This window comes from Microdochium trichocladiopsis (assembly GCF_020744255.1).
Source record: "Microdochium trichocladiopsis strain MPI-CAGE-CH-0230 chromosome Unknown B0I36scaffold_12, whole genome shotgun sequence".
Classification (NCBI taxonomy): Eukaryota; Fungi; Ascomycota; class Sordariomycetes; order Xylariales; family Microdochiaceae; genus Microdochium; species Microdochium trichocladiopsis.
Genome location: NW_025763555.1, coordinates 914,465 through 941,606, shown reverse-complemented (window position 1 = coordinate 941,606; position 27,142 = coordinate 914,465). Strand labels below are relative to the sequence as shown.

Sequence of the window (27,142 nt, the reverse complement as noted above, 5' to 3'; positions counted from 1 at the left end):
TATTGGCTGGCCATGTTCAACCAGTCGAAGCTGCAGCGCCTCGTGGGCGGCGACAGCACCGAGATTGACGTTGAGGACCTGCGCCGCAACACGCAATACTCGGGCCTATACACCATAGGAGACGACGACCTCGAGCACCCCACCGTCGAGATGTTCTGCAAGTCATGCACTCGTTTAAGGACTCTGAGCGGCGCGAGGTCTTGAATTATGTCACCTCGACGCCGCACGCCCCGCTGCTTGGCTTTCCCAGCTCAGTCCCGCATTCAGCATCCATGACGACCGGGCGAGGAGACGGAAAAGATGGACGGAATAGGTTCCGCGAGGCAAAAATGTAGCTTGAGTTGAAAGTTTGGGTCTATCTTGAACGCAGCAGGCCAGGCGTGCTCGAGATTCGAGCAATAGTTGCGGGCAGAATAAAATTAGGGATAATTTTTGAATTACGGTAGTTAATGCATTAGTAGACGTCTATGATGGAACAATGGGCTCTCGCAAGGCCCACCAGAATACAGCATAATAAAATATTCAGCGTGGCATTGCGACGGCGTGGAAGGGAGGCTGACGCAGGAATACTTCCTATTGCGGGACTTGCTCGATGGATCGTGTCAAGCCCATCTGGAATCGAGCTCTGGGGGGGCATACATCAGCCATCCGGATGAGCCACATTGCCAAAGGGCCATGGAGCTGACGGACTCATTTTTGACGAGTCGCGCAGCTGAACGGGTGTCCTGCCCGACTGGCTGCCCCTTCCCGATAAACACACAAAACAATCCCACCAGCCTCCTTCTACAGGTCCTGATGTTTGTTCTCCTTGTTTCCACAACTCTTCGCTCTTTGAACGACGCATATCTCTACTAGTAACCACTTTACGTCCTTCTTGCGTCCAGCTTCTTCGTAACTCCTCATACTCGGAACCAGCACCGCAGCCTCCTCGTTTGACACGATCGGCTCACATTTCACCTTCGAATTCCACTCGCACATACCATCTCTATACCGTACAGACACACGCTCAAGGACACATCATGAAGACCTCTATCATTATCGCTACTGCCGCCGCTCTGCTGGTTGACACCACCACCGCAGCCTCCCTCGAGCGCCGCGCCGATCTCGTCGCGGCCGACATCGTCGCCCAGATCGCACCGTCATCTAAAACCTGCGCCGACGCCCGGCAGTGCCGCACAAACGTGCAGGTCGGTACAGCCATGGTTGAGGCCTTCCAAGCCTACGACATCTACGAGCCCGTCGCTATGGCCTCTATCCTCGCCCTAATCGCCCTCGAGTCCGTCGAGTTCAGGTATAAGCGAAACCTCCAGTCTACTAACCCGGCCCAGGAGCAAGAATTCCACTGGGGCCAGGGAACTTCTAATATGCAGGTCTATAAGTACAATCTCGAGTTTGCGAAGTCATTTAACAAGCTTAAAGGCCAGGTTATCCCTGGGGACACTATGGAAGCTAAGAACAGGGTTCTCGACCTCGTCACCGCCGACGAATATAACTTCAAGTCCGGCCCTTGGTTCTACGCTAAACAGGCCGACTGTGCCCCAGCCCGCGAGGCCGCTAAGGGTGTTAAGCCTAACGTTGACGATGTCTACCAGGCGCATATGAAGTGCGTGGGCGTCGATACGAATAACGACGAGCGTAGAAAGTACTGGGACGCCGCTAAGAAGGCCTTTAACCTGGCGTAAAAGTAAGAGCGGAGAAATGGCCCTGATGTACAAACTCGTCATATTTCATTCCTTCCATCCGCCTGTTTAGCTTAGGCAGAGACCATGCACAGGATCCCAATCACCTATGTATATACCTATCCTATGAGATCCGATTCTCATCGCCATCCCATCGCCATCCCATTGTGACGACCCAAGCCAACAGGTCGATTGTTTGGGCTGCAGGCAGACAAACAAGGTCGCAGGATCGGGCCAGGGACAAGGGCGGATCATGCGGAAGGCAGCACACCAGATTATGTAAGGGACCAGATGACTCAGCCGACCATGGAGCGGTGCCAAGGCTCAAGGTACGGCACCGCACCACGAAGAGCGGCACCGCACCACCATGGAGCGGCGCCGCACACAGCCAGGACGGCATCATACAGGAGGCACGAAGCTGAAGGGCAAAGGGTATATAGCTCGGAGGATTTCCTTGACCAGACAGTCATTACCTTTGTACTTTAGCGATCAATCTAAGTACCATTCTCACACATCACTTGAACCAGTCACTCAATTGACGAGAGTGGTATCTCTTCCAAGAGACACGGCAACACCAAGAGAGAGAACGACATTCGACGAAGCAGTGATATTGCAAAGGCTTTACCTACCCGCAGAATAGCAACCCACCGAAGCCCGACCGGGCGGTTGACCCCGGAGGTCGGATCGTGACACCCATATCTCAAGGGTGCGACAGATATCCAAACATATCCCCTGACTCATCAAGCTTCAGAGTCCATGCGGGGCATACTTGGCGAGTGGGCACCCCACCCCACCCCACCCAGAGCATCATGCTGCGTGCTCCATCATCACTGTGACTACACAATCCATGCACCCGTGTAGAAGCGCCTGCATTTGTGCCCTGACTTGTACGGCTTTGCAGACTTCCTCAGCTGGTAACGTAATCCTCGCAAACTGAGGTAGTATGCGACCATGCGCAGGGGCACCGTCCACAACCTGGTGGCAGTGCTCATCCCTTGGAAGAAGCTCTGTGCAGTCTCTTGGGCAGCTGAAGAATTTCGCCCAGCTAAGCCACGCCATACACCCAGTCAAGAGAATGTCACTCGCCTTGCTCACGGAGGCGCCATTTCCTGCTCGCGCCAATTGCGGCGCGGCTGACATGCAGTGTGTGGTGTGTGGGGGGAGGGGTGTTAGTGGGGTAGGGGGTTCATGAGGTCCGGCAGACTCCCGACACGAAGAAGCCAGAATTGGACTAAGCTTCACATGCCACAGCTCACAATCACGGAGACCATTCTATGCGCGCTAGTGATGCTGCGCGAAGTCAGAGTGTGCTGGACATCTTATTAAGTATTGATACTGTACCTTCATACATAATAGCCTTATCGTTTACGCTTAGTCTTATTTTTAAGCTTTTCTATCTCAAATTGGGTGAGTTGTAGTAAGTTAACGTTATAGTGAGGTAATGTGCGATAAGATAGTGGTGCACTCGCATGTGTGGTGCATTCGCTTGTGGATTACGTTAAAGGAATGCATACATCGGATGTTCCGCGGGCCTGGTCCGTGGGGGGATAATGGGCCCATTTGATAAGATAAAGGGTCTCGTCCTGGCTCCATTGGGGCTTTTTCGTCCTTGCTGTAATTTTCAGCGCTACCGCTGCGGAGTACAGTATGGCTAGCACCGAACCCCAACAACATGAAGCTGAGGCGGCTCCAATCCCCATTGCAAGTACCCATAATACTGTCAAGTGCCGTCTAAATTCGGAAAAAATATTGATTAGTTCAAACAGGATCCAGATTTTGGAGATGACGCCGATTCTTCAGCCGGGGACGAGTAAGCTGAAAGCCTTGACGATCTTTTTGTAGATGTGGCTAATGCAGGAATCAAACAGGATCGCGGAGTCCACTGCCTCCTTGACAGATAGCATTCTTCACTACCGCCAGATCCACGGCAGGACCTTTCAGAATTCAAAGACGACGGAATACTGGTAAGTCAAGCAAGTCCAACCTGGGGCAATTGACCAATAATCCCCGCCAGGGCCCCGAACGATGCCCAACAGAATGATGGCCTAGATATCACGTAAGTTCCGAGGCTTTTCTAGGCTATTATGGACCTTAACAGCTGTGCAGGCATCACTATTTAACGCTTCTGCTGGACGACCAGCTCTTCCTCGCCCCTCTCGGTGATCTCCCTCAAGTCAGTGACCTCCGAGTCGGCCTTCCTTCTCATGCCATGCAGCTCACCCGCTTGCCGCAGAATGTCTTGGATGTTGGAACTGGTACCGGCATATGGGCTATGTAAGCTGGAAACAATTCCCTTCAGCAGTCGCACGCCATTGACTTCTTGTTCCAGGGACTTCGCCGACCAATTCCCCTCGGCGGAGGTAGTCGGCACAGACATCTCCCCAATTCAGCCCGCCTGGGTACCCCCCAACTGCAAATTCGAGATCGACGACGCGCAGATGCCGTGGACCTGGTCCGTCAACCACTTCGACTTCGTGCACATCCGGAACCTGCACGGCAGCATCAGCGACTGGCCGGCGCTCTACGCGCAATGCTTTCGGCACACCAAACCCGGCGGTTTGATCGAGGAGCTCGAGTTCGACATCGCTACGAAGTCCGACAAGGTCGGCCCGGATCACGTCTTCGTCCAGTGGAATAATCTATTCGCTGAGTGCGGCGAGAAAATGGGCAGAACCTTCAAGGTCGCGGCCCAGATGAAGCAGCAAATCATCGACGCAGGCTTCGTGGATGTTGTGGAGAAGAAGTGGAAGGTTCCGATCGGTGGGTGGACCTCGGATCCGAAGCTGAAGCTCGTTGGTCAGTATACGCTACTGGTTTTGGATCAGTCGCTCGAGGGGTTTGCACTGTACATGCTGAAAGAAATTATGGGCTGGAAGTACGATGAGATTCAGGTGCTGGTGGCGAAGATGAGACAAGCGCTGAGAGACTGGAGGCTATATCCATACTACGAGATGTATAGTGCTAGTCCTTCTATTTCCCCCTTTGTCCACAACGGAGTGTTGTCAATCACTAACTGAGGAATAATAGTACATTAGTTTACGGTCGTAAGCCTGAGGCAAGTTAAACCCTGATATAGCTCCGTTCTATATATTTATGACTCCCAAATCGCCCAGCGCTGTCATTTCCTAGCCACAGGGAACAGAGAACGGTACGACGACGGATCCTCTTAACAAAAATATAACTTAGAAATAATTGCAGAATTCTTGATAGAAACTCTCACAGAATGCCTTATCTAGAACATTTTAGAGGATTCTGAATTTGCAAGCTTCCTACTTTCCGGGTTTAATATCTTCTTATTTCCAGCTCTTTTATCTGAAGCCCAAATGGCCAATGACAGCCTCGTATACGAGTTCCTCAAGCCATCGTCGCTCGGAAGGTCTCTGCCATCAACCTCCTAATCGCGCTCGCCTCTCGACAAGAGCTTCAGACTCGAAGCCGCTGTCGGCTCCGGCCTCCAAGGATCTGGTCAAGAAAGAATCTTCCGCTCTCACTCCCTTCTCAGCCCCTGATGAATCTCCTATCGTCTGGAAGAAGACCTAATGTATCATTTGCATAGGAAACGAGCGGCTTCTATACGTCGATCGGACGCGCACCTTTAACCGCGTTTCGCACATGTGGGACCATGTTGAGAATGGTTGGAAAGCTGTCAGAGTAGGTCCAATTAGTTATCGATTGCCTAGAGGCTCATCTGACCAGGTATATCTTGGTTAGCCCATTTTGGCTCTGTTGATGTTAGTAAAATTGACCCTATGTGGACCAGGCGCGTCAGAAGCACTTTTGAATACAAGTCGTTGAATGTATGTTGAAATTATAGGCTCGAATAACTACCCGAAGTGTTTCGGGTCAGGAGGGCAAGTGCCTAACTTAATACAAAAGTGAATGTTGCACGAAAAAGATATGAGACTGAAAAGCATAACATCCTCCTCCGCTCTCCACTGTTACAATTTGCTCCGTGGCAGACCTCGTCGCACTCAATTCTATCGCGCAGATCAGCAACCAGTACCACATCATCGCGCGCATCATCACCGATCAAGCGTGAACGAGGGATGCGTTACGCTGATGACCTCCCTCTGCTTCGAAGGTCGCTAAAGGATCCACGATTGCCTGCACGCCTCGGGCCGCTGTTGAAGGATGTACGAGCCGTATCGACGAAGAAACATATCATGCCATTGGCCTTAAAAGAGGAGATCGAGGCTCTTTACTCGCCATTCGAAGCTATCAGCGACGACATGTTCTTTGGTGGTGAGGACGACGAGGACGAAAGCGAGGATGGCCACAACCAATCCAAGGTTGTCAAAGTTAATGACGATCATGCCAAGCGTCATCGAGATCGGTTATGGCAATTGGGGCGTATCTGCGACGGTACAGAGGAGTGCAGCGATCCGAGCCGGCAGACGTTCGAGGTTGAGTGGAACGACGTGGTGCACTCGCCTATGCTCCGGCTCGCCTGTCGCCAACAATCGTCACTGCGCTGTCGGAACCTGACGTCGGTGCAAGTTGACGGCCGCTACGGCGATGCCGCGAGAACGGTTAGAAGGGGCGGTGGCGGAGCAGCGACAGCAACTCTATGCGACTGTCGCATTGACTTCGGGATCTTCCTCGCGCCACCCGAGAAGTCAGACCTGCAGTATCGTATCTTCGATCTGATGTCGCGCGATGTCGATCAGGTTCGGCAGCTCAACCACCTCAATGCCTTCGAGCCGGACTGGCCCCTTGCCGTTAGTGTCGAGACTAAGCGTCTCGCTCCTGGTGTTGAAAAGGCTTCAGGTCAATTGGCTAGCTATGGTCGGGCCCAGCTACGCTTGATGCAGCAGTTTCCAGATCCGCAGGTAGAAGAAACGAGGGAGAAAGAGCCTGCTGAGAGAGGGATTAGGGGAGGCTCAGAAACGATTCTGCCGCAGCTCAAAGTCGTCAGCGCGCAGTGGGAGTTGAGTTTCATCGTCCGTGAAGGTCCCAATGCAGTAGCATATGGTCCCTTTGGCTTGGGAAACACGGCCTCACTTTCGGGGTGTTATCAGGTCTTCAAATCCCTGTGCATCTTATTTAGGTGGGCGGAGCGCGAGTGCTACGATTGGTGGTTGAGACATATCTCGGTTACATGATTGAATAATGCTATTTGGATCCTCGCACGTACAATGAACGACTTGTGATTTTGCCAACAGGCAGATTTATGCTCTTCGTGATCACCATATTGGCCTAACAGAATGGCGGTTCTTCTTCCAATGTGCAACGCGAGCAAGGACTCTGAAGGTTTTACAAGCTTATTCGGCACCTCGCTCAATATTAGCACCGAACCTCAGCCTTAGCCCAAGCACACGGCGCCGCACCATGCGAGCTGTAGGAAGCTTCACACGCATGTCCATAAGATTCCGTGGCCGCGCAATAGCCCATAACGCTGAGTTCTTCCGTTGTTCGACAAAGAGCTAACTCGCAATCAGATAATATCGACGGCGTCTCGGAGCAAATCTAAAGGATAGGCTTCAGAGAGCTAGCCCTCGTCGATGATTTAAGACCCGTGCGGAGTTGTTTAACATTTTGGAACGGTTGCGCGAGCACAACGGCGGTAGTGCCATCACGAACAACTACGCGTACGTGATCGGAACGGTTGATACTAGGATCCCAGACATTAGCTGCTTGAGACGAGAATTTAACGCGATGCCTGACCACGTGTCAGTCACCATAGCAGCCCGCTTTACCGAGATGGACGTTTGGTAATCAACCCCCTGGGTCAACAAGAGTAGGTTGAGAACAGATCCTAGCAACTTCTTGCAGTGTCGTACCTTTTGTCCTGTATCGCCCACGGAAATGCAAGATAGTGTGACAGGGCAGGGTAGATTGGCACATGAACAGGGCATTCCGCATACTTCTTTTCATGTATTTATAGCGTAGCCTCTTTTTCACTTTCGCGCATCGCATCAAGCCGACTGAACCACCACCACAATACAACATTATCTTCACCCATTTTTTTCGCTCAATTCTGTGCTCGTTCGATTCGCAATGCAGTAATCAGGCGATTTCTCATAAGCAGAGGGCAATTGCACATAACACGGTGGAGTACAGTCCAGCTGCTCAGTGATGGCAAGCGTGGACCCTCACTTAACTCTGCGGGCGAAGTCCGCAGAGTCACCGTCGGAGATCCCGCCGGAACTGGAGCTTAGAGGGCCTTTTGGTTGTGGTTCGGTTTGCTTTGCCACGATCAGAAATATACTCTGTAGAAACCGGTAGGGTTGAAGTATAAGAACTTCTTTTTGTCCCCATTCTTCGACCTCTATTCGTTCCCAGTCTCCATTAATGCGCCAACCAATCCAGAGATCGGTTACTGCTGCTAGGACGTAGTATACCCGTGCGTCCTCAATGCTGAGTTTGGTATACTCTTTTGTAATGGTTCTCTCCATCATTCGGCGCAACGCACGTCGACGTGTTTGTGTCATTCTCTCGCCTCGGCCTGTCGACCTCACTGTTAAGGACTATGGTAGTCATTTCCGTGAAGTGTACAACGACGTTTCGGAGTACACTAAGCGACCGAACGGAGAGGTCGATAACAACGAAGTCATAAGACGCATGTTGACACCGTTTACAGAAAAGCCGAAATGGGTTACGGATATCAGGCAAGACATCGCGGAAAAGTGGTTCAGCAAGCCAGACCGACTTTTTGAGGCCGATGGCAGCCATTTTAAGTCCATTGCAAGTACCTATATCAAGCTCATTGCGCACGATTGGACGACCCTTCTGGACGGTCTTAACTTACCTCGAGATCGCTACCAGTTCTATACGGACGAGGATTCAATGGAGAAGATATCACCAGGAATGAGACACCAGGGCCACAGTCCTGATTACATATGGGTATTTCGAGAAGAAGATGCGAGTGTTGAGGCTCTGAAGGAGCGGCTCGACGTAGCCTTGAAGTCAAACGATGGCGAAGAGCGTGAAAGGCTCATACTCGGGGTGTGGAACGACTACATTCAGGTCAAAGATGGCAAACGACGAGCTTCCAATCAGGCCGACATCGTCCTCCCATTTGATCAGCTCATAGAGGAGGAAAACGCCCTGCGTGAAGAGAAACGAACTGCAGCCGAGAAAAGTAAGCTGAAGAAAGCTCTCCCACTAGTCTACGGTCTGCTTCATAGAAAGGATGCAGGCCCGCGCGCGGCCATAGGCGGACCCTTCACCGAAGCTCTCAAGTGGGTTGAGAACGATCTGCCCATGGAGAGAGCCACAACTATGGCTTGCTACATTTACGGCAATCTCAACATCTTGACCAATCAGTTCAACGTTGCTGTCGACATGTATTCGGCATGGAGATTCCTGAAGCTTGTTGGGGAGAAAAAAATACACACCGTCCTGGTGCCGACGGAGATTATTAAGGAGAAAGAATGGCGAAACAACAAACTTGCCAAGGTCTTCGAGAACTATCCAAGACTCTCTGAACTAGTGCGTGGCTTCACGAAGAGCGGCGAACTGCAGGATGCCACTATGTTCGACTGGAATACAGCTCTCATCGATAGCTGTCCCGGTCTCTTGAAGACCAAGCGTGTACGCCCCGTTCTGAGAATGATGCGGGAGGTCGGGGCAGGGAAAGATCCAGAGGAGGTCGATTTCGAAGGAAGCTTGGAGGCAAGCCCGAAGCCCCCTACCGTAATGTTGAGGGTTGAAGTAGTGAGATCCAGGGGGCCACACTACCTGACAATGTGTTGGACCGAGAAGGGTTTCAACGGAAGGATCTTGAAGAAGTACCATGATAAGATCCCGAAGATGATGATCGAAGATCTGACAGGTAGGAAGAAATCATTCTGGGGCAGCATCATGCGATTCACCCTTCCTCAACAGCATTCTAGACTATGACCATGGAGCTCCGTTTGCGGCATGCCTGCTGGAGGGACCTGTCCTCGATCCATGCTCAATAGGAACATTGTAGCACCTTCCTGTAGATCTAGCAAGAGTATATAGCTTGGTGATATAATGGCTCAGTGTTAGGAAGTCGGGTGGCAGATACGTGCTATCCCAGACCTCTATTCCGATCGGAGTCGTACGGATCGACACTGCATATAATATCACCGTCAATGTTGCTCGCATGACCAAAACAACCCCGACCTTTTACGTCCAAGGCTAGCTCGATTTTCCAACTCTATGTTTTAGCTTCGATGAACTCATTTGCGTCCTTTTCTTTCCACCTTCACATCTAGATTATCACGCAAAAGGTCGTTCGTCATTAGAGAAGTGCTCCTTTGAGCTCCCACCCTTGTGCGCGAGAAGAAATCTGCAAGTAAAATTACTTCGCACGCTAGGAGCATCCTGACCCAGCAGGATCAGCCATCATCCCTTTCCCCGGAGCCTCCAACGTTGTGAATCAATAAGTTTCGTAAATACTTCGGCCTCCTCCCGGGCGATTGCCGCATGGCCCATCAGGAACATTTGGGCATCGGGATCAGCAAGAACTTGGCCGAGTGCACGGATGCGCGCAGCGGGCACTCTCTGATGCAGCTCTGACACAAGCGCCTGGCGCATGAGCGATTCGAAGGGGTGATAAACAGTTGCGATCGTTAGGGCCGCCTGTAATAGCTCGTCGTCTTTGATTGGACTGTTGTGCTCTCTAGTCGTCAAACCGTATCTTGAATCAATCACCCGAGTTAGGCCGAAAGAGATTGCAGCGGCATCCAGGTAAGACTTCTCCACGTCCCTGCCTCGAAACTCGCCCACATACCATTGCAATGCTGTAAGCGATAGATTGCGCAACCATATACTGGAAAGCTTTCCGTTCATGCCGTGAGCCCTCCATGCACGCCCGACAGCTTGGAATTTAGTGTCCTGCGCCGACACAAGGACGCTGTCCTGAACCCAATCGGCCAGTCGGTAGATCCAGTTTTGCGTCCACGACTGCATGACCTCTGCGACTAGTCGAGCCTTCGGCACCGCGTATTTAGAGATAGATGCTCCGTATTCCTCGGCGAACCATTCGGCAACTGGCCGATTGTGGGAAACGGCGTGCTCAAAGACAGCCTGTCCAAGGAGATCTTTGGCGAGCGGGTCTGCACCGAGTCTCAGCAGACATTTGACAATCCTTATATTGCCAGACTTGACTGCAATGTGAAGTGCTGTACCGCCCACGCCGAGAGCGTTAATGTCGAGCTTAGCTTCCACGACAAGGAACTCGATGATTGTTTCCCGACTTTCTGCAATCTCGGACTCTACAGCATATCCGATGAGCAGTCTCCCGGCGAGGTCGGCGTTTGGGAGGGTCCTGGCGTCTGAAATCAGGCGGAGGATGTCCAAGAATCCTCGAGATATGGCGCTGGCAGCTAGCAGCAACCCATTGTGGCAGGTGGGCGCTCCCTTTTCCAGCAGATACCGCACCACCTCTTGGCGACCACAGTTGACTGCCGTGAGAATTGGCAATGGCCGTAGCATTGGAGACACAATGTTAACGCCGCGGTTGTGGAGAAACTCCAGCACATTGATATGTCCACCAAAGGCAGCGACAGATGCGGTGGTGTAGTCGCCGATCGCCCAGTCCAGCTGTACCGAGAAGTTTGCGCACAGATACTTGAGCAAGTCGACATCTCCCCTCACAGCAGCGCACACTGCCGACTTTGCGAGCAGATGTGCGGTGGGTGGTTTGGCAAGATTCCGCAAGGTAGTGGCGAATCGTTGGCAGGAGCCAAACCTGGCCTGCGCGAGAGCGACATCCGGTGGGAAAGGCCCAATGGCAGCGAGGCGCTCATAGTACGCGTCGGCTTCCTCAATGCGGGTCTGAATCATAAGGGCAAGGGCTGCAGTCTCCAGCCAGGCAGGCGTACTTTCAGCCCGACTCCTTCGTATGCTAATAAGGACAAAAGCGGCAAAGTGATCGTTATCGTTGTCTGTGGGCGCTGGCACTTGGTTATACATAACTCGCAAAAGAAATTTGATATCCTTCTCAGTGTCGAACGCATCGCAGCCGTATAGTTGTTCTTCAATCGCAAGTTCGCGAAACGGCAACCCTGATTGAAGTTGGCGGTGATGGATACCAGGGCCATATACGCCTCTGAATGCAGCTTTCGCGGCATCTCTCAGATCGCGAGAGGCCTTCTCTACCTGCGTCAAGGATCTGGCATCGAGGTATTCAAGAATGCAAAGGAGCAGCTCTCGGGGTAACAGCATGAGCTGACTTGGTGGTAAGGCAAGAGATTGACTGTCGTTCATTATGGCAAGGTAGAACCGACCAATTAGTCGGTCCGCGACAACAAGCAAGGGATGAGCGGATGGATAGAATGCATTTCAAAGATTTACATTGTACTAAAGGTTACGACTCCGTCTGATAAGAAGGGTCAATGACTCCAAGTAAAAGGAGAACGGGAGGCCCAAGATTCACGTGCTCATAAGGTAGCGGAATAGCAGACACACGGAACGCCCGTATTGCACGTTTTTGGCCAGCGCTAAGATAGCTAGAAGCGATTTGTGTCTGAAATCCGGTATGTTTGACCAAAGTGTTGTGTTTGATCAACGCGCATGTTTGTTGTGTTGGATGAACCCCACATTCGTGCATCGCACGGGACTGGGACTCCCCCGACGGCCTCTTCCGTCTTCGCCGGCGACTTTCCCGTAAGTATTGACGAGGAGACCTATATGGATGCTTGTATTTCTGAGATCTTCGGCTTTCTGTGGACAGGCTATGTGGCGGCTTGGAAGGCAGCAGCTCTCGTCAAATCAGACGGCCTGGGATGCTCGTTAACTGGATGACGTAAAAAGTGGTGGATTCATACCTGCAGCTACAACCAACTTGGCGACAATTTGACACCATAATTTACAAGACTCGGGCTGAGTACGGCCTGGTTGTGATTGGCGTGCTTCGCTTGGAGGGGTTACTCCACCCGCGCTGTAGCGCTGACACCACTACAGGGCTTGACAGTGTTAAGGATCAGAGCTGGGAGGGTAGGGTGTGGGCACTAGTTGCGGCTGCCCCTCGCACCATATCGAGGTGTGGGCCCAAATGTTTGTTACACAAAATTCAGGTCTTTGCAATGCCACCATTCAGAGTCTCCCTCCAAACATAACCGGTCCCTCTACAGCCACGATTGCTTGCAGACATAGGCTGGCTGAAGCCCGCGATGCGACTATGTACGAGGGCATGTATGCACTAGGTAGGTGAGTAGGTGGGGAAATGCCTTATGTCGGATATGAATGCCATCAGAACCTCTCCATTTTCAGATCGTCGACAGTCCGGTTGGTCTTGGAAAGCCACGGCAATCAGCCAGCATGCATCTCGACATACTTGCTCGCCTCTTCGGCCGTCTTGACCTAGCAGGCGCGGCGCTGGGGCCAACTCCTGTCAGGGCAGCGGTCGAGTTGCTGTCCAAGAGATCGTACTACGACATTTGTACTGAGGACTGTAGTCTCGCGGGCGTGCCGTTGCCCGACAAGGACAACTTCCAGCTGCCCTTCGAGAACAACTACGTGCAGCAATGCCCGCCGATCGCCCTCACGACGCCCAGCGGCGGCATCGTCATCTCGCGGGTTTGCCTCGACTTCATAGGTCCTAACCTGTACTTCAACTTTTCGTCTTTCCCAGGTTACACTACCAAGTCTGTGACCATAGCCTGGAAGCTGAAGGGCAACCTCGCTCGACCCGAGGACCTGGAGCAACCCTCCACCAACAACGACAATCACCTGCGGGCGGGATGGGTCCGGGTTTGTCTGCAAGCTGGCCTTTACCACCATTCTAGGGGTTTCTAGTACTACCCCGATCAAGGATGTCATGGCGGGAATGTGCCCCAACGGCGACCGGGAGGGCCTCGACTTCTACGTGGCATTCTCTGGCCAAACTGAATCAGTCGAATCGAGCACTGGTGCCGTAATCACTTCTGCTTCCTCGTTCATGTACGTCCCACTTCCCGGCGTCACGTCCTCGATCAGCGGCCGCATCTCATCGCCCAGCCACCGCTGCCGGCCCCGCATCTGCGCCCAGTCGGCAGGCGCGTCGCTCCACGGCGTCAGCAGGCCCAGCAGTGCCACGCCGTCCCGCCACGCCGGCAGCACCGCATTGGCCGCGCCCGTCCGCTTCACCGCGCCGACCACTGTGCCCCCGATGGTCACGCCCCCGTCGTCCACCATGTGCTGCAGCGCGGCCATGAGCTTGCTCAGGCCGGCCGCGTCCTCGACGACGCCGCGCGGCACGATGCGCGCACTGCTCTGCCAGAACGACCCCACCGGCCCGGGCGCGACAAACGTCGTCCAGTGCGCGTGGTAGCCCGGCGATGCCAGCCACTGCGCCGTGCTCGCGATGCCGACACGGTCGAGCGCGTCGACCAGAGGCTGCACCAGCGCCTGGGCTGCCAGCAGCGTCAGGCCGTGCGCCGTCAGCGGGGTCAGGTAGAACACGTCGGCGCCCAGGCTGAACGTCGCTCCGACCCCGCGGTCGACAATGGCCGGCATCAGCTCGAAGAAGACCCGCATGGCCGCCCAGAACGCGAGGGGCGAGACGGTCTTCCGGTCGATCATCAGAAACAGGCCGGCCACCGGCGCGTCCGGGTGCACTCGGACCGTCACGCTTGTCACCACGCCGTAGTTGCCGGGCCCGCCGCCGCTCAATGCCCAGTATAGATCCGGGTTGGCCACTGGAGAAGCCGTGACCGCCACGCCCTCGGCCGTGACCACTTCGAACTCGAGTGTCTGGTCCGCGCCCATGCCAAACTTGGACCCCAGCGGCGAGTGGCCACCTCCGGCGTCAAAGCCTCCGGCGACACCCACGGATGGACACCAGCCGCCGACGGCCACGAACCCGAGCGGCGCAAGGAACGCTGCAGCCTCAAAGCCTTGCACGCCCGCGCCCATCTTCAGTGCTGGCCCAGTGTACAGTGCCGACTGGTAGGCCGCCACGAACTCCATCGACTTGAGGTGATGCGTCCATACCGTCAGCGCCCCGCGCGCCGTCGACCTCCCGACAAAGTCGTGCCCGGTGTTTCGGATTACGATCCGAATATTCTCAGACTTGGCAAAGCCTATCGCTGCGGCTATGTCCGATGGCCCGCTCACGTTGACGGCGTAGCTGACGAGATTGCCGAGGTCGGCACAGGATGTCGCCCGGGGCGCAAACGGGTTGCAGGACTGGTTGGCCCAGAATCGCTCCATCATGGACGAGGACGAGCTGTAGTGTGTCTCTGGCTCGCTATACGACGCGCGGAGGGCTGTACATGCCTGCTCGTCGTAGGTCGGATCATGGCAGACTGAGCTGATGGGGACTGTCGCCACCAGTCTGCCAGAGACAGTTGCATTGAGCTCGTTCCATCTCGCCTGGGAGGGCCAGCATGAATCTCCCGGCAGGCAGCGGCAGCCCTTCGCGCTCAGGCTCCGCCGGCTGGCTGGGCGCGGCCATGGGACGGCGACGAGTTGAGCAAGCACATGCGGCTGGTTGTGGTCGTCGTGGTGGATGAGGGCTTGTTGGCTGCCGACATACTCGGAGCTCTGACTGGCCGCCAGAGCTCCGAACGTGAGGAGGTGGCGCAGATTCATTGCGGGAATCCCCTGGGACGGGAACTATCCGTTGTCCTTAGATGAGCACCCCAAGGCGGCTGCCTGCTGATAGTTGACTTTGTTATAGCTATTCGGCCTTACAGTAAGTAAACCTCACCGGGAAAGCTTGAGCAGACTGCGTGAATTTCTGCGCGCGCCGAAAAGAGACCAGGTGGTTCCCCCTCGGCTGACTCGTCTGAGGGGTTGCGGAGACCCGTGTTAGTGGACCTGATGGTGGCTGTTGACGAGAACCAACAACGGACCTCTCCCTCCCAGCACACGACCGGGGTAGGACAAATCGTCCAACTTGGGATGGGACCGTGTCTCGGCTCGTGATGCTTCTTGGAGAACTTGGGGTTGGCGGGACATCCCAGTACAGTATCAAACCGCCACTTCCTGCCAAGTCTTCAAATCAAACATGACCAACCTGACTGCCCAAGTTTGTGATGATGCCGCATATCGCCGGCGTATGCCCTACAGGGTCCCGTGCTCAGTCGGGAAGCAGCACGGCCCCGGTGCGCCGCCCCGGCTGGCAGAGCCCCGTCCGTTCATGCATGACGGCCGACTCTACTGCGGCACTAGCAGCGATGCAGGCGTCGTGAGCTTGCAGCACGAGCATGGGCACCCAGAAGTGTGTGGATCTGACAAGGCCCCGCTCGCTCTCATTGGACTTACACTTGCAGGTGTGTGTTTGTTCAGGTTTGTGCCGGTTTGTGGAGCTCATCGGCTGTAACCAATCATGTCAATGCTCTGCTCGACCCAATTTACTAAGGTTCCACGTCCGAACAAACCTCCTCACCCACAGACATACCAGGCATTCGCAACCAAACCCCCACGGGTGATACTCGAGTTCCACAAACATGGATCCACAAACATGCACACACAAACCTGCCCGCCTTGGTGCCCAGCGACTTTCACCCCAGGCGAGCTTGGAACACGCCACGATTCGTTTGGCAGCTGTGACCAGTAGCATACACGTAGAATATGAATACTCCACGGCAAGACTCAGAGGGCTTTTCGACAAAGCGAAGAGTTTGCTCAATAATACAGTGGACAAGCGATGAAATTACGTCACCATCTCTGCCGGCTCAGCCTGCCCAACCCGATATAGCGAAAGTGTCGACCGGGCCTCACTATGGCGACAGTGGGTTTGTGCAATGGGTCACCATTTCCTCTCACGCGGCTGCCCCCCGAGCTGCTCCTTTATGTGCTCGAGAACCTCGATGTCACGATCCTGCCTCCGGGGTCAACCGTCTGGCAGGGCGCTGTGGGGTTTATGTCCTGACAAGGTAGGTAGCGCCTTGTGCAATACTGACTCCGTGCTGTCGTGCTCTCTGGGAGTTGTCGTTCGTGTCTCTTGCGAGATATCACACTCGAATCAATTGAGTGACTAGTTCAAGTGAAGGGTGAGAATGATACTTAGATTGATCGCTGAAGTACAAAGGTAATGACTGTCTACAAGGAGATCCTCCTGGCTCTATATACCCTTTGTCCTTCATCGTGTTCGTCGTCCTGCGACACCGTCGTGTCGCACGCCGATGGCTTGCTGTCGCATGGCCGACCGGTGATGGTCGCAACGCGACTGCCCGCTGTCGGTTGCTGACATAACGTAGGGTGATTACATAATGTGCTCGCCGCCAGCCTTCGCTGGTCCGCCCTTGTCCCTGGCCTGATCCTGCGGCCTTGTTTGTGCTGGGCCTGTTTGTTACCTCAGCCCCAAACAGTTCCCCTGTTGGTCGGGTCGTCACACTCGACGCCAGGTCGCTGTGGTATGCCGAGAGAGTATCCCGGGCTTTGCGACATGCAGCGCATAGTGCTTTCCGGGGAGTGTACGGCCCTGGTGTCCAGCACCGAGTGGCTCTATCGCCTTCACCTTTGCGGGAGCTCGCAATTGAGGAGTACAAACTAGACTGCAACCCTTTCCATACCACGTGGGAGATCACAGCCCTCTTGCACGCCATATATGAGCAGGTCCACTCTCCCATAGACAGTGGCAACCAGTCATTTGCGGTCTTCAGCCTGCTCAGCCTGCGACGTAGTGATGCTGCACACAGTCCCGTCTGGCTAGAAACCGTGGCGCTGGCCCTCATGATACAGGGCCGCCTGAGGGAAGCCGACAAATACTACGCTCAGCTCGCTGTCGTCGGGCCGCCGTCGGAAGGAATGGTTATAGCTCAGGCGCGCTACGGCTCGCACAAGCGCTTCATCGAGGCTCTCCAGCGCCTTGGCGCCAAACCAACCTCCACAATGCTCGACAAACTCGTCATCGGGGCCGCCGCTCGCGGTGACGTCGACCTGCTCGAGTACCTGTGCGCCAAATATGTGATCAATCTCTGCTGCATAGTCGATCGTCACAGCGTGGCGTCGGCGACCGCCTCTGGGGGGCAGAACACGGTACTGGAGTTTCTGCAGGGTCGTGGTGTAGACATTACCGGCCACCATCTATGGCCATCGCCCATACTCGCGGCAGTCAACCACGGCCACTACGAAACTGTCAGCTACCTGCTGACCAAGGGAGCTCCCACCAAAATCGACGGGGAATTTCTCGCCGTACATGCCATCTGGAGAGGGCGCCTGAGTGTGCTCCGGCTCCTGAGCCAGCACTCGGTACTGCCGACGACCAACTCCATTGGCATGTTGAGTATCGGGTTCGCCGTGGAATTGCGTGACAGGAATCGAGGGAGAGAGATTGTGGAGTTCCTCGTCAAGGAAGCCAAGCTGGACATCAATGCCCTGGGCATCAATGGGACGGCACTGCACTTGGCAATCAGATCCGGAGACGTGGAGACGGTATCGCTGCTGATCAGCCTGGGCGCCGATATACATGCCACAGACCTCCTCGGCCAGGATGCCTTTGAGCACGCCATTGCTCACAGTGGAGCCGTCGCCGAGTGGATGGCGGAGCAGTATGGGGACCACATCTCGGAGCTCCTCGTCGCAAAGAGACAGATGGTCACACGCATAATCGACTCATCCGCCACCCTCAGAGTGCGACAGCTGGCTGCTTGGATCAGCCTCGGCTCCTGCGAGGTCACGCCGCAGCAGAAGGAGGAGGTTCTACGTGCATGGACGACCCAGCAGATGGACGACAAGCTGTGCGAAATCTGGATGCACAACTTCTCCCTGGCCGCGCTGCAGTGGTTTGTTGCCCACTTCCAGAACAAAGGCATCAAAAGGTATATTGATGATGCAGCGGCAGTGTCTTCAGACCTCGCGCGGGCTATAGAACGTGGGTCCGGCGCCAGGGTGGGTCACTACACTCCCGTAGACAAACCCATCGACGGTGAACTGCGGACGGCGGCTCGGTATGTTGCCGACGTCCTGCAGCCCCTCGATTGGTGCATTCGCAGGAAATTCGTGGTCGAGCTGTGCCGCAAATTGCCTCACGACGAGTTGTGCACACTTGGCTCGGCTCTCGCCACTCCTGACGCTCAACCTTTTTTGATGGGACACAAGCCACGTTGGAGGAACACGGCTTATTCCGTTCTTTGCCGAGAAGCAGAGTTGGAGCTTTATTGGCAAAGCTTAGCATACACTGCTCAATAGGCGATATCCAGGTGCTATAATAAGTGTAACTACAACTAAATGATCTTGGTTCCCCACGTATCTGCGGCCACGCTTTATATCAAGAGTGGGAAATAATATAGTGCAGTACTTATATAATTGCCTGAGTACAGAGGGAACAATAATGAATGGTGCAAGCGCGCTCCGGTGTGCCATTTGTATGCTCCCAGGAGAGCTCTAGATGTCTCGTCAGGTACTGCATTGTATCCCAAATGGCCCATTTGCTGCTCCACATCACACTTTGTTTGTTGCTTGATGGCAGGGCCTGCCGTGTCCCAGCAGCGGCTGACGATGGAGTCAGTAGGTCCTCACCGTGGGGCTGACGATCGTGACGTTTGGGGAACTTAAACAAACCAGCTCAAACAATCCACACACCCAAGCAATCCTAACAAACAAATATTCATGCAATCGATAAAGTCAAGTCTACTCACTTAAGGCTACAGCTTCAACAGTGAAAATCGGCAGTCTCACGGGGGTTCTACTATCCATCACAACCACCACAACTACTTTTCCTTGGTAGCCCTCTTGTGTAAGTTCTTAAATCCGCATTGCTCTGTTTGTTAACTAGATAATTGAAGGTCTCCCTAGCCGTGAAAGGACACCGGTCTAAGATATCCAGCCGGGAGGGTTACAACATCTGCGGCGTGTGGTGTGAATATAAAGATAGGCCATAGATCAGAATGACTTTAAATAGAAAGGGGCACCTTTTTGTCCATAGGCATATCTACTTTTCTTGTCCTTGTAATACTATAAATATGGTGTGTGCTTTTTTTTCCCGGGCAGATAAAATATTTGACCGGTAACGAGAATAAAAAGCGACGAACAAAGGGAGAGAATATGCCAGACAAATTCTATATAAATAGTTACAGCGTAGAGTGTAACTATCATGCTATGCAGTCCAGTAGAAACCGTCCTTTTGTTCAAGGGCATGCGACAAAGTACACAGTTGCGTCCCAATGAGCCTGCGGCATTAAATCGTGGCATTCTGCACTGACACGTTAATCCTAGCTGTATCAAAAAAAAATGTCCGAAGCTATCATGTGGTAGGGATTAGTGCTCTGGTCATGAGATGATGGTTTTACGATGCTGCCGGTCTCTTTTCTCTCTCTTTTTTTTTTGAAGGAAAAAACTGATCGGCGAGGCGTTTCGAGGTTTCAGTGCAATCCTCGCTTCGAAATAACAAGGACAAAATACAAGAATGACAAGCCAAGAATTCGCCGACGAAGCATAAGCACCAGCTGTGTAGATGCTGGGCGATTGGGATGATCACGGTGCTGTGCTTGAGCCCTGTCCTCTGGTCTTAATGCGCTCGCTCTGAGCTCCTTGTATGTAGGATTGGATTATGCGAATGACGATATCCTACATTCAATGATGCTTGACATCACAGCTCGCCGCTCTTGCTCGGGGGGCTTCCACTGGACCCCTCCCCAGTCCGTTTCTTAACGTGCGTGGGCTTTTTGGTGAGGTAGGTGCCCCACCTATTGCCCCACTTCCGGCATCAGTGCTTCACAGCGCGTGCCGGAGATCGTGCAGGCTGCTTAATACAGACATCGGCAGAATGAGCCACCGATATCGCTAGTGATGCGCCAGCGTCGGTGCTGTGGCCGATCTCCATGTATCAGTAGCTATAAAAGACCGACGAGGGCTTCCAGTAAGTAGCAGGAATGACCTGCACAGGGAATCATCACGGAATGACTTTTCTGGGAAGGACCCCGTTCTCCCCTCTCCTGATACGGCCTTGACGCCCAATCCTGCGAGCCTTTGCCTCATGAAAGACGACGCCGTACCGACATCGCTAAGGCGTCTGCTGCTGAACACGGCTGGCTTCGCAAGTTTGCTGCGTATATCAAAGAGCAGACTCGTCGACAACGTGAAGGCAGGACTTAATTTGTAGCACCACTGGTTGCTATTGTAACGGGAGAGAATCTCTGAATGATACTCGGAACAGGAATGAGAAAATAATATTGCTGATCGATTAGCTCTACAGCTGTCCTCTGCGGCACAATGCTCATTGAACTCGACCGGGTTGTCTCGCTCGATTGGTCTAAAATCAACCGGGCTCTGACCTCCTTCTTCTTGCCGCTGCTGCTAATGACCGATAAGGACCATCGGTCTTCAAAACCTCAATTGGCAGAAGGTGCCGAGTCAGCTTTTGTCTCTGGCGTGCTTCTGGACGAAGGTTCCTCAGAAAAGTGAGTTGTCCTGAGCTCAACACGAGCTGCAGTCTGCGTCGAGCGAAAGTCATCACCGACAGTCGACCCAGCAGGGGTATCTGCGTTTGCATCGCAGATGAGAAAAATCTCTGCCAAGAGAATCTTGCTGATCGTGTCCTGTGACGAGAGAATTTCGCGAATTGACTCTTGATCAAGTTGTCCTGGGTGGCAGAGTGCCTGGTGGCAATGGTTCTTGATAAGATCACGGAACCATTCGTCATCTTCTGGAACAGGAGCAAGTCTTCTTGGCAACCTCTAATACCGTCACGGAGTTCCAGTATTTGGTCATCTCCATGATCTGATCTCTAACAAGTTTCGCCAGCCCATGGACGCTGAATATGTAAGTAAAACAATAAACTTCAAGGCCGAGCTCGAGGGTGTCTCGAGATGTGTCTGGGACTTGATCCTGCTCGTCGGCGGTCGAAAGCTGGCATTCGCCCGAGTATAGGTAATTGATCCAAACCCGACCGACCCTTTCAGTAACCTTATTGAAGCTCATTGCAGACGGCAATGGGACGAAGCATTTATTAACGCTTGCCTCCATCTCGGCGAGGAGGTCCTTGTGAACCCAGTATCTTTCTCCAGACCCAGACCCTTGAAAGGTGACTGCACGGATCTCAGAAAGGAAAGGCCTAGACTTGTCAGAACGTGCCACAAAGCATGATGTGGAAACGTACGATTTGCATTTCTGTGCAAGAGGCATCTTGGCTCTAGGTTCCTGGCTCAAGACGTGTGTGTGTGTGGTGTGTCTGTGTGTGTGTCTGTGTGTGGTCGTGTGGAGGGAAGAGGCGAGGATGTTGGAGGGGCTCTGACCCTTTGGCGCTTCGCTTTTCAATCGCTTACTGGTCGTTCTGATAGTCCATCTAGGATGAGGTGTCTAGTACGTGTGTTGATCTAGTATTAAGTTGGCTTGCAAAATTGTGGTCTGTGCTGTATGGCCGTTTCTGGCACCAAGAGCACAGACAAAGGCCAGGTTCAGTTCCCAAATCGCAAGCTGGAATCATGATGAGAAGCTTCTGCTATTCCCCGGTTGTGGGCTGGACGAGACCCTCAAAGATGCCGACGTCAAAGGCCACATTCACATCACGCATTCGGATGCGGAACCATTCGGTGTACACTTTGTACTATGTCTCAGAGCCTGTCGGTTGTCTTAGTCTTCTTGACTAAGCCGGCTGTAATCCGCTTTCCATAACTGTGAGAAGGACTGCGCTGACTACCCCGACCCGCTCGTCCGCCTTGTCAGGTTCAAACTAAAGCGGAGTGGTTCTGCACAACTTCCTGCCTGCGCCAGCGTATTTGGACGCATACATGGTGACATAGCTTCCTTTGCTCCTGCTGAATCTCAAACGGGTGTGTCAAGGGTTTGTCGGCGTCCGCGCTTGCCGGCCACAGAATCACCTCCTTGGGCACATGACCTATCATCTCTTTCTAGCTCGGGACTAAAAGTGCCTTCTAGCCGATCAACACGGACTTAATCTGGCCTCTTTATCCTGTAAAAGCTTAGAGCGGTCCGCCTGCCGACTTTCCCTTCGGCTTCCTACTTATCTGTCCCTTTTTCACATGGTCAGAGCGTCCTCATTTTCGTCGCTGCCGTCACCGCTCCCATTCCTGTCTTACTTTGACATGAACTCCTTGACGGCCGAGGAAAAGCACTGGGTTCTTTCTTCGACACAACAACTACAGTGGACACCTTCTCTCATCCTCAATGCCCTTTGTACATCCAAGATCGTGTCCGAGAATGATATCGCTCACCATCAGCTGGATACTCCTCGGCTGAGATGGAAGAGGGTATATGACTCCTCACAATGCCGACTTGCCACATCCCTGGACACTGCCGCCAAAACGTTCGAGGAATATCACAGAAAACTGGTAGTGGCTCAGGTGGATGAAAGATTGTCTCTCATGATATATATACCGCGGATGATACCGAAGGCCCAGCACTGTCTCGTCCACGATACTGTTCGCGTTATTGCCTTTCCGCATGCTAAAGACTTGTCGTCTTTCGGCCGCCTGTCTCGCTCGACTCGGAAGAACTATCGTCTGGATTGTGACAACAACCTGTTTCAGTTGTTTGAAGGACAGCGGAGCAATACATGGATATTCATCAAGCGAAGTGCTTCGGACGATGCTGCATATCGCAGTACTGTGAATAGAGGTGACCGGCGGCGCCTGAGGTAGGCTAGGCAGGCTACCATCGAGGACGGTCGAAACTTCGATTATCGAGTCAGCGTGGCGCTTAACAAATTCAGCCAGGGCCTGCAGCGACAGATAGGACGTGTAAATGGCCATGGATTACTGGCTGCAGTAGGTTGTCAGAACGTAAGGACCAGATCTCGCTTCAACCAGGACTGACAAATCCCGCAGGAAATCTATGTCATCAGCAACCGCGACCTCGAGTCCATGAAGACTCTTGATCTATGGCTGCAGTACGTTGAGACTGAAGTCGTAAAGCCCATATGTGATGAAGTACCCAGAGATTACTCCCTCGAAATCCCAAGGGCCATAGATCTGAATGGTGTACCCGCGCACGTGCAACAAATAATGAAGGGGAACAGGGCTGTGATGGATGGCATTGCCTCCCAGGAACAGCTTGGCAAGGTCCTCAAATGGCTGGGACAGCATAATATGACCAGTGTCACCCAGAACGTCTACGGCCATGTTCTCTCACGCGTTTCTACCGACGATCCAGACATTGAGTGTCTGAGCTGGCAAGTGGATGTCCTGCTGGATCACCTGTCCATGGAACCCTCGATGGCCGCTAGCTTCTCCAGGCTCAGCACTCGAAAGGCCCACCTTCCCAGAGGAGTACTTCAGAAGCTCCAGGATCGAGGACAAGAGATTTTGAACGCAATCGTCCGCTGTGCCTGTTCCGCAGATGCTCTACTTGTCCCGGCCTTTGAGTCAGTTCTGTCCCTAACTCATGCTCTAACGCTGGACGGTATGACGAGTCTCGTCGAGCTGTGCGCTCTGACCATTCACTCCCCAGATCTAGCTTTAGATATTCTTCTGGGATGTCTCAAGCGCCAGAGTCTGCGTCTGCTCGCGGGGACCATCAAACCAGCGTTGGCCATGCACTTTGCCGATAACATTGTTAGCATCGCCCTGGATCACATCCACGAAGCTAATGAACAACAAATTGACAGAGCTGAAATGATAATGCTACACGACCTCAAGAAAGAACGAGATGGATATCCCTTGGCCGAATGCGCATTCCGTATTGATTCTGCGAAAGTGCCAGAGACGTGGGCACACGTTCGCTTAACGGCCGCCTCAAAGCCCAAGAATGCGCCCTTGGCGAGAGAAGTATGCATTGATGCACTCGCGGTCGAGAGTCACTTGGGATCGGTCACGTTCCAGTGTTTCCAGCCATGCCTGTGTTCGTGGAACAATGTTCCTGGATCCTGACAAACTACGGCCCTTTCGTGAGACCCCGTGCCCTGTTTGCTGCTATGCGGCATTTCGCTGACACGGATGGCCAATACTGTTGCGTTGCGAATGAGCTTTTGGCATCGGACACGGTCGCTTGTGAAGCAGGTGCCATGAGACCAAAATCAGACTGTCGTACTGCTCTCACAACGCACTTTCAGCTCTCCCTCAACGAAAGCCAGAGAGCCGCGATGCTTGCTGCTCTGACCCATCCACTTGTCCTCATCTGGGGCCCACCGGATACAGGCAAGACACAGACAATTGTCGCCATCATACTTGGCCTGCTGGACCGGTTTCCAGATGAGAGAATTCTCGTCACGGCGCCGACTCACAACGCGGTGGACAACTTGATGAGACGGTATCTTGATGTCACTGGACGAACGGGGCCTGTCGCTCTTAGAGTCTCAACCGAGGCGAGTTTACTCCATTCCCACACTTTGTCCTTACTCGTTTGATAACCCCTTGTCCATCAAGCTGTTTCTAACATGCAGGATAGGTCCGCAAAGTGGCTGAGAACCTCAGGCAATACACGCTGGACGGTCTAGGAGAGAGAGAGATATACACGTCGCACAAGTCCATGCAGGAAGCGAGGAAACGCGTGAAGTCCTGCCAAGTCGCCTTTTCGACTTGCATCGGCGCCGGCATTGGTCTGTTACGTTCCGAAGACTTTGGCATCGTGATTATAGATGAGGCTTCCCAGCAAACTGAGGCTGCATCTCTTGTGCCACTGACCAAGGCGTGCAAGCGGGCAGTCCTGGTTGGAGACCATGTACAGCTCCGTCCCACCGTGCAAGCCATCACTACGACCCTTGGCTACGACGTTTCGTTGTTTGAACGTCTGTACAATCGTTGCAGGGAAACGGAAGCAGCTGGTCAGATGCTGCCAAATACGCAGGCGCTAATGCTCAACACGCAGTATCGTATGCATAAGACGATAACGTAATCCACAAGCAAGCGGGTCACACAAGCGACCGGGTCAAATTCCTACAATTCTTAATTACTCCTCTTCTTTCCTTAATTTCTCCACGAACAAGTATGCCACGACAATCAATTAAATCAGAGATCATTCTCGCGCTAAATGCGCTTCAATTAGACCCTAAATTAAGCGTACGAAAGGCTGCATCGATCTATAAGGTATCACGTACGACACTACAACAACGATACCACGGCCGCTCTGCGAAAGGCGATACCCGACCACATAACCAGAATTTAACCTCGTACGAAGAGGACAGTATTGTACAATATGTAATCGACCTAGATTCGCGATCATTTCCGCCGCAGCTTAGTGGTATTCGAGAAATGGCGGATCGACTCCTCCAGGTACGCGACGCGCTACGCGTCGGAACGAACTGGGCCTTAAACTTCGTACGACGACGATTAGAGCTCTATACGCGTTTTAATCGAAGAATCGACTATAAGACAGTCCTCTACGAAGATCCAGACGCGTATCGCGCGTGGTTTAAGCTCGTACAAAACATAATCGCGAAATACGGGATCCACGATAACGATATCTATAACTTTAACGAAACAAGCTTCACGATAGGTAAAATCTCCGCCGAAACTGTCGTTACGACCTCCGATCGACGCGGGAAACCAAGAGCCGTACAACAAGGCAATCAGGAATGGGTTACAGTAATCCAGGGTATCGCGTCGTACGGGTATTCAATCCCGCCGTATATTATCTTCGCCGGGAAGGTCCACCTCGACTCCTGGACCGCGAATAGCCCCCTACCGCCTAACTAGATAATCGCGCTTTTAGAAAACGGTTAGATAATAAACGAGAGAAGCCTAGAATGGGTAAAACACTTCGATTTCCATATAAAGAGTTGTACGAAGGGTGCCTACCGCCTCCTCATCCTCAACAGCTACGAGAGCTACCATTCCGTTAATTTCGAGCTCTACTATAAAGAACAGAATATTATTACCCTCTATATGTCTGCTTATTCGTCGCATAAGCTCCAGCCTCTTAACGTTAGGTGCTTTGGACCTCTAAAACGGGCGTACGGTAAAGAAATCGAAGGTCTTATACGGGCGCACGTAACCTATATTTCGAAGGAGGACTTCCTCCCAGCCTTTTATAAGGCGTACGACGCTATAATAACTAAGTCAAACATCCAGGTAGGCTTTCGAGCTATAGGCCTAGTACCGTACGATCTAGACTATATAATTTCGCAGCTAGATATAAAGCCTCGTACGCTAACACTACTAGGTTCTACTGGACTACTACCCCCTTAAGTCTCAAAAACGCCAAATAACCCGATTAAGGCCGAATCGCAGACGGAGTATCTCAAAAGTCGCATCGTACAACACCAGAATAGCTCACCGTCATCTATAATCGCAAGCCTTAAGCAGCTTCATAAAGGGATAGCGATGATGGCACACAAGCAGGACCTTTTGCTCCATAACGTCGCCGAACTTCGAGATGCAAACGACCGCCTCAGCCGCCGTCGTCGTACGAAAAGAAAGCAGCTATAGAAAGGAGGGTCCCTCACAATTGAGCAGGCAAAGGATTTGAAGGCTCAAATCGATGCGACGCAGCAGTTAATGGCGGAAACGAGTCAGAATAGTGGTCGTACAAGAAGGCCCGAAACGCGCGCGCGACGATGTGGCGTCTGCGGCGAGCCTGGCCATAATGCTCGTACGTGTCAGAAAGTTATATCTGCCTCTAAAGAAGAGGATTCTAAATAGTTTGAATTGATTTGAGGCGTTATGGTTGAATTAACTTATACATTGTCGTACGAGTACTGGGAGGGTGACCCGGTCGCTTGTGTGACC

General features: G+C 53.0%; 11 protein-coding genes across 11 annotated transcripts; 10 read left to right on the top strand and 1 right to left on the bottom strand.

The window, feature by feature from the left end:
- Window positions 1-1,019: 1,019 nt before the first annotated feature.
- On the top strand, window positions 1,020-1,934 carry B0I36DRAFT_298607 (uncharacterized protein; the record flags this gene model as incomplete). The annotated part of the gene is made up of 1 exon (XM_046151953.1): window positions 1,020-1,934. The coding sequence occupies one exon, from the start codon at window positions 1,020-1,022 to the stop codon at window positions 1,680-1,682; it is 663 nt and encodes a 220-aa protein (XP_046005915.1). The 3' UTR covers window positions 1,683-1,934.
- Window positions 1,935-3,293: 1,359 nt separating this feature from the next.
- On the top strand, window positions 3,294-3,711 carry B0I36DRAFT_337208 (uncharacterized protein). The gene is made up of 3 exons (XM_046155654.1): window positions 3,294-3,380; window positions 3,446-3,489; window positions 3,548-3,711. Exons 1-3 carry the CDS (start codon window positions 3,327-3,329, stop codon window positions 3,645-3,647), a joined length of 198 nt encoding a protein of 65 aa, XP_046005914.1. The 5' UTR covers window positions 3,294-3,326; the 3' UTR covers window positions 3,648-3,711.
- Window positions 3,712-3,836: 125 nt separating this feature from the next.
- On the top strand, window positions 3,837-4,868 carry B0I36DRAFT_337204 (S-adenosyl-L-methionine-dependent methyltransferase). The gene is made up of 3 exons (XM_046155653.1): window positions 3,837-3,953; window positions 4,009-4,632; window positions 4,707-4,868. The coding sequence occupies exons 1-3, from the start codon at window positions 3,889-3,891 to the stop codon at window positions 4,741-4,743; spliced, it is 726 nt and encodes a 241-aa protein (XP_046005913.1). The 5' UTR covers window positions 3,837-3,888; the 3' UTR covers window positions 4,744-4,868.
- Window positions 4,611-5,679, top strand: B0I36DRAFT_337198 (uncharacterized protein; the record flags this gene model as incomplete). Its single annotated transcript, XM_046155652.1, has 3 exons — window positions 4,611-4,632; window positions 4,707-4,827; window positions 4,983-5,679. A coding segment is annotated over exon 3 (204 nt), but the record flags the coding sequence as incomplete, so codon positions are not given.
- On the top strand, window positions 5,639-6,840 carry B0I36DRAFT_337197 (uncharacterized protein; the record flags this gene model as incomplete). Its single annotated transcript, XM_046155651.1, has 1 exon — window positions 5,639-6,840. A coding segment is annotated over one exon (1,143 nt), but the record flags the coding sequence as incomplete, so codon positions are not given.
- Window positions 6,841-8,060: 1,220 nt separating this feature from the next.
- B0I36DRAFT_355103 (uncharacterized protein) lies at window positions 8,061-10,033 on the top strand (the record flags this gene model as incomplete). Its single annotated transcript, XM_046157401.1, has 4 exons — window positions 8,061-8,760; window positions 8,788-9,453; window positions 9,863-9,942; window positions 9,965-10,033. 4 exons carry the CDS (start codon window positions 8,061-8,063, stop codon window positions 10,031-10,033), a joined length of 1,515 nt encoding a protein of 504 aa, XP_046005910.1.
- Window positions 10,034-10,269: 236 nt separating this feature from the next.
- On the bottom strand, window positions 10,270-11,858 carry B0I36DRAFT_355102 (ankyrin repeat-containing domain protein; the record flags this gene model as incomplete). Its single annotated transcript, XM_046157400.1, is given in 2 exon segments — window positions 10,270-10,287; window positions 10,302-11,858. 2 exon segments carry the CDS (start codon window positions 11,856-11,858, stop codon window positions 10,270-10,272), a joined length of 1,575 nt encoding a protein of 524 aa, XP_046005909.1.
- Window positions 11,859-13,025: 1,167 nt separating this feature from the next.
- B0I36DRAFT_222500 (uncharacterized protein) lies at window positions 13,026-13,274 on the top strand (the record flags this gene model as incomplete). The annotated part of the gene is made up of 1 exon (XM_046149035.1): window positions 13,026-13,274. A coding segment is annotated over one exon (249 nt), but the record flags the coding sequence as incomplete, so codon positions are not given.
- A 2,148-nt stretch (window positions 13,275-15,422) lies between these two features.
- On the top strand, window positions 15,423-15,988 carry B0I36DRAFT_44447 (uncharacterized protein). Its single transcript, XM_046162904.1, has one exon. The coding sequence runs from the start codon at window positions 15,583-15,585 to the stop codon at window positions 15,895-15,897; it is 315 nt and encodes a 104-aa protein (XP_046005907.1). The 5' UTR covers window positions 15,423-15,582; the 3' UTR covers window positions 15,898-15,988.
- Window positions 15,989-17,479: 1,491 nt separating this feature from the next.
- On the top strand, window positions 17,480-18,725 carry B0I36DRAFT_337191 (uncharacterized protein). Its single transcript, XM_046155650.1, has one exon. It carries the CDS (start codon window positions 17,799-17,801, stop codon window positions 18,708-18,710), a length of 912 nt encoding a protein of 303 aa, XP_046005906.1. The 5' UTR covers window positions 17,480-17,798; the 3' UTR covers window positions 18,711-18,725.
- Window positions 18,726-23,566: 4,841 nt separating this feature from the next.
- Window positions 23,567-24,822, top strand: B0I36DRAFT_355099 (uncharacterized protein; the record flags this gene model as incomplete). The annotated part of the gene is made up of 2 exons (XM_046157399.1): window positions 23,567-24,244; window positions 24,274-24,822. 2 exons carry the CDS (start codon window positions 23,567-23,569, stop codon window positions 24,820-24,822), a joined length of 1,227 nt encoding a protein of 408 aa, XP_046005905.1.
- Between the last annotated feature and the right edge of the window lie 2,320 nt (window positions 24,823-27,142).